The 12,063-nt window shown below is 33.2% G+C and overlaps 1 protein-coding gene across 1 annotated transcript in view; it reads right to left on the bottom strand.

Moving 5' to 3' along the window:
• Positions 1 to 12,063, bottom strand: part of LRRIQ1 (leucine rich repeats and IQ motif containing 1) — a 220,484-nt gene that overhangs the window by 147,438 nt on the left and 60,983 nt on the right. Inside the window, exons 10-11 of the mRNA XM_052641127.1 lie at positions 4,932 to 5,125; positions 4,290 to 4,417 (exon numbers count right to left, since the gene is read on the bottom strand). Of these exons, the coding sequence (XP_052497087.1) occupies positions 4,290 to 4,417; positions 4,932 to 5,125 (322 nt within the window). The remainder of the gene's footprint in view (positions 1 to 4,289; positions 4,418 to 4,931; positions 5,126 to 12,063) is intronic.

Here is a 12,063-nt window from a genome sequence, read left to right as displayed (position 1 = left end):
GATAAATGGGCTTTCTAGTGTTTTGTCTTTGTATATGGCTAAATTTACGAAGAATTCGTAATTTCTTTGTATTTTTTCTGGCTCAAACATATAACAAACCATTCAGAGTCAAAACATAAGATTATTTATTTTTACTTATTAACAATATAACTTTAATTAGAGTTAATAACTTTGTTTTTAATTTTAAAAAGTTTCATTTACTAAAGTATTATAAGTCCTGTAAGTATAGAAGTTACACTGGGGTTGTTTTTAAATCGGAAATATGCATTTAAGGAACACAATAATAGAAAATGTTTTCTATTGATAAAATACTTAAATTTATCAAACATATACTAATATTTAAAATTCATACTTATTAATATAAGAATGTTCAAATTCTAATAACAGTAAATTTTCTCTGGCTTTTAAAAGTTTCTATCATTATTTAAGATACAACTGTCATTAATACCTCACATTCAAACAAGGAACATAAGTGATATTGAAAATATTCACAGTATTAGTAACAAAAAGCTATGAAGGGAAAATTAATTTTAGTTTGATTTGCATTTCAAACTAAGACAAGATTATACTTTCTTTGTTATACAGCATTGCATTACCCTAGCTACTTGGCATTAAAAATTAAGCTAGTTCATCTAAATCTTTAAAAACAATGAAAATTTCTTTGTATAAAATATATTCTCATCACAAATAAAAAAGTCTTCTGACCCTCTATAAATGCTGAAGATTCATACATGTTCAGAATAAGTTTTTACTAAAGGAGTACTTCTGGTACTAAACAGAAAAAAAGTATGTATTAACTTCTACTTTTACTTTCTTGGTGTTTATAATGTCCCTCCAATTGTCCCGGCAGAGATTTTTACATCTTTATTCCTACCAACATCTTGCCATGGCAAAAACAACAACAACAACAGCAAAAAAAAAAAAGTACTATTATTCTAAGATCAGAAGTTTACAGGATAATATTGTGACTGGAAGCCTCATGTCACAAAGCCAACCCTTGTGCTGAGCTTAACTCCTCTCTTGTATTATCCTGTTCTGCATTAGAAGAGAAACAGAAGATGGTACTGATGCTAAAATAGACTAAGTAAGGAGACTGGAAGATCTCTCTGATTATAGTCAATCCTAAGTACAATATTAGTATTTATACTACCTGAGCAACACTAATTCCAGGGGAAAATATCCAAGGTAATAAAAGAAAAAGTGATCAAATATTGGTCATTACATTTGTATATATGGTTCATTATCTGCATATACATTCCTTAATAGCAAACTTTACTGAAACATCACATGTATTCTAAAAAAGAAAGAAATGTAAAACTTTTTCAATACATAATCAATGGATTTGAGTCCTAATTTTATGACATTTCCTACTCAGGCATTCTAGATCATTATTACAGGTAGGAAATTTAAGTTCTTCAAGTGAAAATACAATACTAATAAATGCATTTATTAAAAGAAAATTCTTACTTTTTTTTACCTTTAGTATATTTCTAATACTAAATCTTTGCCCTTATGCTAAAAGGATTTTGAAAGATTAATAGATACTGAGTTTTTCTCTTTTGTCAGAATATCTCATGTTTTTAACTAATAAGTTATATGTGGCAACATTTGGTAACATATAGGTTATAAGAGACATCAACTAAAAGTAACCAATAAAGTTTTAAAATTGAAAATAAAATTTTCTTTGCAAAAATAAAGTATTTCTTCAGGTAAAGAAATATTTGGTTTAACTACATATTTTTAATAATATCAGAATTTTATCTTTTCAGAGAACCATGCTTTTAACATCATATTCTTTTTTTTTTTGGAAATTTTAGTCAAGAAAACTGGCTATTCATTCACCTTTATGACTATTCATTAGGATGGCAGAAACCTAATAGTAGAATCATTTTTTTTAACCTCTATAACTTTCCTTCTACTGACATTCTGTGTATATTTTTTTCCAAGAAAATTCAAACCAGAAAGACAAAGGACATTAGTGAAAACCTAATACCATTTGACCTTGTCACATTAGCCCTGGGCATAAAAAAGATATAAATTTCAAAGACGACAAAAAGCAAAAGATTTGTACAATGAGCAGCCAATGGGTAATAGTTTCCCCTTTCTGCTCCTACTTAGAGTCTCACTGGAAGAGGAAAGACTTATGAAGCTGGAGAGTCTTCCAGTTAGAACTCCGCTGAGAAAAACTTAAAACAGTCACATGTCCTAATGAAAATTTAAAACAGAAGTCAGGATGAAACAAATATTTCAAACAATAAGCAGTAAGCATCATTCTTTATATGTATTTGATTTGCTGGAAAAGAGCATATGGATACATAATTTCTTCCTTGTGATGAAAATATTTATCAAAAATTAAAAGAAAAATATGTACATTTTAAAAGACATGCCAACCACAAATCCAAATATCACATTTATAAAATTCTCCTCAGGTTTGCAACACGTACTGACAGTATTGTTTTGAATAATCACAAAATCCTGTAAAATAGGTAAGGTAGGTATTACCACACATTTTATATGTGAAATAACTGAGGATCAGGTAGTGAGAAAAGATTTGCTTAGTGTCAACTGACAGGTAAGTCGTTAATTCAGAATTCAAACCCAGCCAGATCTATTGATCCTGAGTTTTACCAAACCTAAAGTAGTTCAAATAAGTCAACACACATGGTAAAAGCTTAACATAATATGGGTAATTTCTGCAGTTAATAGTATTAGCTTCTGGTGAAAAATACCTAGTATGAAGATTATTTTTTCACTGATTTTAGGAGATAATTTAACTAATTTACATGTTAATTTCTATCAATCACATTTCCCTAGTGCCCTCAGGACTTATTCACTTATCTTCTCAAAATGGTAGGTCATTTAGCAAAAAGCTTTCAGAAACTCACACAAAAAAACCCCTTCAAATATAAGTGATATTGTTTAAAAATGCAAAATAATATATATTATATAATTTTACCACTTTTTTATATAGCTAAGTGCACCAGATTGCTCTTTTATTTCTAAAAGATTTTGCAGGTAATGACATATGCTACTCAGTCTTGTATCACCCAATATAGCAAACACCACCTGAATATCCAAGTGTTATGAAGCTAATTGCTGCAAACAAAATTATAAATAAGGATTATTTGGTTTAAGTATCCCAGTTATTGTAATGTTAGATATGTCAGTAACTGAGTGCTTTACTGCATCTGTCCAAAGCATAAACTGAGTATTTCTACAGAAATTGTATTTCTAACCTGAAAAATACGGTGAAAAGATCCGATAAGTTTGTGATGGTGTAACTACTTAAATAGTATTATCTGACAGTGCTGTTCAGAAATAAATATCTTTTTACAGGCAAATCAACTTTCATATTTTAGATATGATTAGAACAACTAGAAGGAATTTTAAAATACAAATTCAGTTTTCGACATGTCAAATTGTGGAATAGTTTAATGGGTAGAAGTCAAATCATTTAGGACTCAAGGGATGAGCACTATTGTGACAGAAATTGAAAGAAACTTATGTTTGGGAGGGGATATATATATATATAAAACAATGAGTTGTCTTTGTTCACTTGTTTTACAAGAATTATACCACTCGCAGAAACAACTTCTTGTAAAAGATAGCTCCTTTCCCTTACTTCTTGTGCCTTTGATGACCAAATTAATCATATTAGAGTTAATAGGCCTCAATGAAATATTAAACAGAGGGAGGCATATACATTTTGTACTCTTGTTTCAGTTTCAGTTTTAGACAGCTATTCTCTGCAAAGATCCAGATGTTTGGTGGTTTCAAATGGATCTTCTCTGGCAGGTACCCATCTCGATTTAATATTAAGGTATTTTTTTAAGTGTTACTTTATATCCTTAGGGAAATCAAATTTAAATCTGTCTTAACAGTTTCAAAAAGACATGCAAGTTGAGAGCAGATTAAAAATCGTTCTTCCAGGACTTAATAAGTACCATTTGAGAGAATGAGACATCCTCCTGAATTAAATTAACTACCTCCTATGTTTTCCAAGGAGGGTATCTTTACAAATATAAACAAATCTGCCCTGAGAAATTTCCATAAGTACATTTTTGAGAAGGAACAAAGTGAGTAAGGTCAGTGACAATTAAAATCCTACTAAAATTTGAGGATATGTCAATACATGAAGTTAGATTTATAATTTATGCACCAAGTTATTGTAATGTACATTCCTTGAATTATTGGAAAAACCTAACAGCTTTTCTACTTATTATGAAGATCATACATTTACATTAATGATTCACTGCCTTTAAACTTAATAAAGCAAATTATACTTGTACCTGTTTTGAGAGATAGTCAGGATTTGCAGTAAAGGCAGCCAGTATGAAGAAAATGTTTCCACAGTTGAAATGCTGTTATCATCCAAGTGCAGTTCTCTGAGAAGAACGTGATTCCCCAAGAATGGAAGCTATATTTAAAGTTGAGTTATTAGCTTATATTAAGCAAAACATTTTTGTCAGTTAACCAAATTTAAAAATATAAAGCCTACCAAAACTAACAGATATATTCTGATAAACAGCATGTCATAAATCAAAGTATAATATTTGAGAGTGTTATTATAAATAAATTTCCAATAATTATTTTCATAATTAGCATATTTTTAATTAAAAGGCCTCATGACAAATCTTAATTACAACTGCAGATAAATTTGGTCCCACTTATACACTGAATCATAACTGAAAAGTTATGATCTATATTTTAGTATTATAAAAAACTAATGTTGAATTTATTTGTTTATAGATATTGTAATAATGTTGAACAGCTTTTAAATAGTGAAAAGTATATAATAGTTTAAACTGGAAGCGAAATTCAGTTGATAAGCAAAAAGAATAAAAATTAAACAAACTGCTTTTAAAATGTGTGGTTGATATTTGCAGCAAAAGAAAAATTTTGTGTTAATCCAATTAATTCAAATCAATTACCTGACTTAGATAATTTCCCTGTAACTTCAGTATTTGGAGCAATCCACAGTTTTCAATGCCCTCAACTTCAGTAAGGTGATTATGTGAACAATCCAGGTATATAAGGGTAGGTGTATCACAAAGACCTGTTGTACTAATTAACTGATTATGGTCCATGATCAGTTGCTGAAGATTTTTCAATGATTCTAAGCCACCTGGAAGAAAAATTTTCCAGGATCACTTTATCATACATTCTTCCAAACTCTAGAGTTTCAATTTTCTTCTAAATAAATGCATCTTTTTATTTCTGAATATTCCTAATTACAAGACTTAGCTCAATTTCCTGAGGAAAAAATATGTGTAAGTGTAAAATGCATTATTATTTGAACTTATACCGAAGAGACATATTTTTGAATGACAATTATATACCACTTTAAAATTGAACAAAATACTAGAAGTCATATATTGGGCATTGAATGTTGTATTTCAAATGAAAATATAACAAGAGAGGGGGTGTAATCATTGAAAAAATAACAGTTTCAAATTCAGTTTCAGAGTCATTGATTTTTGAATGTTTGGTTAAGTTGGTTATATACTAATAGAATGTAATTTTCATACCATTGAAATAGCTACCTTAGATTCACTAATGAAGTAGGTATAACTTATTAATATCAATAAAATATTAGCATATTTGTCTAGTATTATAAGATTGTGACAGTGGCCTTCTTTTTACACAAATAAACTTAAAATCAATGATTTCCATCTAAAAAATATCAGAGGAGACTCAGATTAGACTATAGCTCAGTGACTATAAAGAAAAAAACTGAGAAGGTTGTTTAAATAAGTCAAAAAAAAAGTCATCACTGGAAAGAAATGCTAAGGAAGTCTGTAATCATTTCATGGAAGATATTAAAAATATTTAAAAAATTTATTTAGAGTGAACATTTGACTATATAGCTACAGTTCTCTGTAGCTACTACTATGTTATATAAAATAAGCATTTCCAGAAACTGGAAATATCATTTAAGGTTTAGGGTAAGTACTAGTAAGCAGAATGTCTTCTGTGAGTATCGTGCAGATGGGAGTCATTGAACTAGACATTAGGGAACTGAACCTCATTGTGATTTTTTGTCAAGCATGCACAAAATAACTTTTTCAAATAAATGATGAAATAGTTTTTCTACCAAAAATGTTATATGATAATAAATTAAAAGATCATCTTAAAAGAAACATAATTATGAATACAAATTAAAATTGGGAATATATGTAATTAATTTTTCCTGAAGGAATTTAAAGCATTTAATCCAAGATTTATTCCTTTTATTATATACTGTGATTTACAGAAAGGGCAGATGGTTTGTTTATATCCACAGTGGATAAATAAAAGGAGGAATCCAGTAATATTATCAAGATTTCATGAGAAAACTTAATTCTCTGTATCATTTTTTTAAAAATTCAGGTAGTATAATAACTTGAATTCTGAGTGTATTGTAAAAATACTTCACAAAGATACATATTAAGAATACTTTATTAATTACAGTATATCTAATAGTTGGAGTAAAATAAACAACTTAATGTTATGGATGATTACTTCTCATAAAAAAATTTTATGCTAAAATGTAAATTTTCACATAATGAAAAATTTTGCAATACCTAAGAGAAGCAGGAAAAGGCATAGAAGACACAAAGGAACTAAAGAAAGACTCAAATTTTAATTCAGACATTTTTGTACTTTTTAAAATTCTTATTTAGAATTAATGTAATGGTATTTACCTGTAATATAAAATAGCAATTATGACCAAGAGAAAATTATTATCTGATGTTATCAAGGACTGAATTATTCTACCCTATAAGATATTCAACTAAAATGAATGAACTATATGTTATCAACTCCAAGGTATTAGAAATAATATATAACATACAATAATAAATAATATTAGCTTCAATATGGGCTTCCCTCATAGCTCAGTTGGTAAAGAATCTGCCGGCAACGCAGGAGACCCTGATTCAATTCCTGGGATGGGAAGATCTGCTGGAGCAGGGACAGGCTACCCAGTCCAGTATTCTTGGGCTTCCCTTGTGGCTCACCTGGTAATGACTGCAATGCGGGAGACCTGGGTTCAATACCTGGTTGGGAAGATCTGCTGAAGAAGGGAATGGCTACCCACTCCAGTATTCTGGCCTGGAAGAGTTCCATGGGCTGGTTGCAAAGAGTTGGACATGACTGAGCAAATTTAAAATCTGATGAACCAGAAAATACTTCAGTGTAGAATTCCTTGTAATCATATCTACTAACAGAATCAGAAAATATTAAGAAGAGGTGGCAAGAATATACAGAAGAACTGTACAAAAAAGATCTTCATGAACCAGATAATCACGATGATGGGATCACTCAACTAGAGCAGACATCCTGGAATGTGAAGTCAAGTGGGCCTTAGGAAGCATCACTACGAACAAAGCTAGTGGAGGTAATGGAATTCCAGTTGAGCTATTTCAAATTCTGAAAGATGATGCTGTGAAAGTGCTGCACTCAATATACCAGCAAATTTGGAAAACTCAGCAGTGGCCACAGGACTGGAAAAGGTCAGTTTTCATTCCAATCTCAAAGAAAGGCAATGCCAAAGAATGCTCAAACTACTGCACAATTGCACTCATCTCACACACTAGTAAAGTAATGCTCAGAATTCTCCAAGCCAGGCTTCACCAATACGTGAACCATGAACTTCCAGATGTTCAAGCTGGTTTTAGAAAAGGCAGAGCAACCAGAGATCAAATTTCCAGCATCCGCTGGATCATGGAAAAAGCAAGAGAGTTCCAGAAAAACATCTATTTCTGCTTTATTGACTATGCCAAAGCCTTTGACTGCGTGGATCGAAATAAACTGGAAAATTCTGAAAGAGATGGGAATACCAGACCACTTGACCTGCCTCTTGAGAAACCTATATGTAGGTCAGGGAGCAACAGTTACAACTGGACATGGAACAACAGATTGGTTCCAAATAGCAAAAGGCGTACGTCAAGGCTGTGTATTGTCACCCTGTTTATTTAACTTTTATATAGAGTACATCATGAGAAATGCTGGGCTGGAAGAGCACAAGCTAGAATCAAGATTCCCGGGAGAAATATCAATAACCTCAGATATGCAGATGACACCACCCTTATGGCAGAAAGTGAAGAGGAACTAAAAAGCCCCTTGATGAAAGTGAAAGAGGAGAGTGAAAAAGTTGGCTTAAAGCTCGACATTCAGAAAACGAAGATCATGGCATCCGGTCCCATCACTTCATGAGCAATAGATGGGGAAACAGTGAAAAGAGTGTCAGACTATTTTGGGGCTCCAAAATCACTGCAGATGGTGATTGCAGCCATGAAATTAAAAGACACTTACTCCTTGGAAGAAAAGTTATGACCAACCTAGATAGCATATTAAAACGCAGAGACATTACTTTGTCAACAAAGGTCTGTCTAGTCAAACTATGGTTTTTCCAGTAGTCATGTATGGTTGTGAGAGTTGGACTATAAAGAAAGCTGAGTGCCAAAAAATTGATAATTTTAACTGTGGTGTTGGAGAAGACTTTTGAGAGTCCCTTGGACTGCAAGAAGATCCAGCCAGTCCATCCTAAAGGAAATCAGTCCTAGGTGTTCATTGGAAGGACTGATGTTGAAGCTGAAACTTCAATACTTTGGCCACCTGATGTGAAGAACTGACTCATTTGAAAAGACCCTGATGCTGGGAAAGATTGAGGGCAGGAGGAGAAGTGGACAACAGAGGATGAGATGGTTGGATGGCATCATCGACTCAATGGACATGAGTTTGGGTAAGCTCCAGGAGTTAGTGATGGACAGGGAGGCCTGGCACGCTGAGGTTCATGGTGTTGCAAAGAGTCGGACATGACTGAGCGACTGAACTGAACCGAACTGAACTGAACATCAATTAACCTGCTCAAGAAAATAAGTCATTTCAATCAAAAATGCTAATTAATATTGATTTGTAGTTGTATAAAATAAAATATCCTTTATCAAATATTTAAATACCTGAAGCAATCTACTTCCATAAGCTTAATATTTTTAAAAGCCATGCACATTGCTCTTAAGTTTTTCAGAGCTAATCAAGAACAGGATTTTCTATTAGGTCATTTAGAGCAGGGAATGTACTTGTGAAACTTTTCAATGGTCACCTAAGTGGAGAACCAAGTATGAAACATTAGTTTAGACAATGAAGAAAGGCAAATAATCTGGCACAAAAGCTAAAAGTAAAAGGAAACAGCACATAAAGCAGGAGAATAATTGGGGGAAAAAAGGCAAATGAGATTCTGTGCTGATGGCAGTGATGAATAAACAAACATTTTACAATTATCAAAGGTATTTCTATTTACACTAAATTATATACAGTCGACAGTGTGAGCCAGAGTGGGCAAATGAGGAGAAAAGAGCCACTGCCTTGGCAAGTGATGATGCAGCAGAAGAATTTTGCTGGAGGTCCCCATGGAGTAATAGAAGGAAAGCCACAGTGCAGTGGAAGGGAGACAGTGAGTGTCGACTGCTTTTTAGATATTTAATAATGGCGAGGAGACCTTTCAGAGTCCTTAAAATGGCCCACAATACCCCATCTCTGAACTAATCCTCTACTATCCCCTTCTCTTGGTTCATTCTAATAAGCTGACCTCCTGGCTGTTCCTTGAAGATACCACTCAGGGCTGCCTGAATATGTGAGAAACAACAATCAGGGTGTGACATGTTAGGGTAGGAAGAATTCAAGCCCATCAGCTAATTAGACTGATGCTGACGCTGATGCTCCAATACTTTGGCCACCTGATGGGAAGAGCTGACTCATCAGAAAAGACCCTGATGAAAGACTAAAGGCAGGAAGAGAAGGGGATGGCAGAGGATGAGATCATTGGATCTCATGGTTGGCATCGTGGACTCAATGGACATGAGTTTGAGCAAACTCTGGCAGAAGGTGAAGGACTGGGAAGCCTGTGTGCTGTAGTCCATGGGGCTGTAGAGAGTTGGACACAGCCGAGTGACCAAACAACAACAAATCAGCCGATTTCAGATATTAAGACGCCATGATTCTCTATCAATATACAGAGAAGGTACACTTGTCCATAGAGATTCCGTCAGAGATTCCAATCTGGAGAAATCATCATGATTTCAAGCCTCAGATACTAAGGAATGTTTGAGCATGTCTACTTCTAGGAATCAATTATATAGTAGCACACACACAACTATGAAGTAACATATAAAGAGATTCCTTGCCATATTATTTAAAAAGCAAAGAATAGATAAAAGTTAAATGTCTATCAATAAGAGAAAAGTAAAATAAATTATGACATGAAAGTCACTCAGTCATGTCCAACTCTTTGTGACATCATGGACTATATAGTCCATGGAATTCTCCAGGCCAGAACTGGAGTGGATAGCCTTTCTCTTCTCCAGGGGATTTTCCTAACCCAGGGATCAAACCCAGGTGGATTCTTTACCAGCTGAGCCACAAGGGAAGCCCAAATAAATCATGGAGCATCTATAAAATGAATATGTATAACCTTCAATATGAACTAGCCTAGAAGAATGGCCATGATGTATTTTTGTGTGTAAAATCCAAGTTGCATACATAGGATTTTAGCTATTGAGTATACCTCATATTAAATATACACCTCTATGATTGTATTACATCGAACAAGGCCTAGATTGATTTGTAAGCAACTGTAAATAGTGGTTACTCCTCAAAATAAGAAAGAGAATGGAAGAAGCAGACAGAGAGAAGTTAAACTGCATACATTGTATACTTCTCTGTTTTAATTCTTAAATGTGAAAGTGTTAGTCACTCAGCTATGTCTGACTCTGTGTGACCCCATGGACTGTAATCCACCAGGTTCCTCTGTCCATGGGATTCTCCAGGCAAGAATACTGGAGTGGGTTGCCATTTCCTTCTCCTCTTAAATGAGAATGTACTTATTCTATAATAATTTAAAAACAACATTTTTTAAAAAATCAGAGCAAGTACTGAATAGAATTGTTATTCTATATTTAATTCTGACTACCACTATCACCAAATGGTTGTTGGACTGAACAAAAATGAGAAAAAACTGATGCTATCAATCATTAGAAGGGTTTGCTATACAGCCAAATTGTGGGAACACAGTTTATAAACAGGAGGGGATATCTGTTAGATTTCAAGATCAAAATTTTAGAGGAAATTTAGTGAAACGGCAAAAGAGATTTGGCAGGATGTATAAAACACTGGCCTAACTGTTAACAATGCGGGAGGATGGGGAAGATGTGCATTTGTGCCTGCGTGTGTATGCCTAATGAAGAAAAGGAAATCATCTGAAAAATATGTACTGAGGTCTGCCAACAACCATGTGAATGTGAGATGGAAAGTAGACCTTTCAGCCTCACTGAGCCTTGAGATGACGGCAGCCTGGTGACACCGCTTCACTGCAACCTCAAGAGAAACCCTGAGCCAGAGCCACCCAACCAGGCCAATTCCAGATACCTGATCCACAGAAAACGGGAGGTAATAAATGTCTGTGGTTTTAAACTGCTAAATTTGGAGACACTTTGCTTCAGAAAAATATGTAACTAATACAGTAGGGATCCTGCTCTGAAGAAAACATGAGACAGAAAAGAAGATATGTTGAAAATGTTTGGGGCTAGGAAAGAACATTTAAAGAAATTTAATGTAATGAGAATGCAAATATACTAAAATAACAGAGGTAGGTAAACAAATGGACCAAAATAGCACCATAACAGAAGTGATAAATCATTTGGAAAAACCAGTGTAAGGACAGAGAGCTAAAGATTGGATGGCTCACAAAGAAGAGATAGCCACACTGAGAATAAAATATTTAGCAGCAAAGATAAAATGACATAGATTACATTAATTAGATAAAAACAGACCTGACAAAGTCAACCAAAATATGGATCATCTATGATTGAGAAATAGAACCAAGCCAAAAAAGATTTCAAATTTATTTAAAAAATTTTTTCCAGAAATGAAGGAAGAAAAATCTATAGTTTAAAAACATTATATTCTAAGAAAAACTTATGTGAGTTTACTGACAATAAGATGTCTTACTGAATTTATTAATCAAGGACAAAGGATATATTATTCAGGTAGTTGAGCAGAAACCATTTATGAAGGAGTAAAATC

This window comes from Budorcas taxicolor, chromosome 5 (genome assembly GCF_023091745.1).
Source record: "Budorcas taxicolor isolate Tak-1 chromosome 5, Takin1.1, whole genome shotgun sequence".
Taxonomy (NCBI): domain Eukaryota; kingdom Metazoa; phylum Chordata; class Mammalia; order Artiodactyla; family Bovidae; genus Budorcas; species Budorcas taxicolor.
Note: the sequence above shows the minus strand (reverse complement) of the source record. Positions and strands in the feature narration are given on the sequence as shown.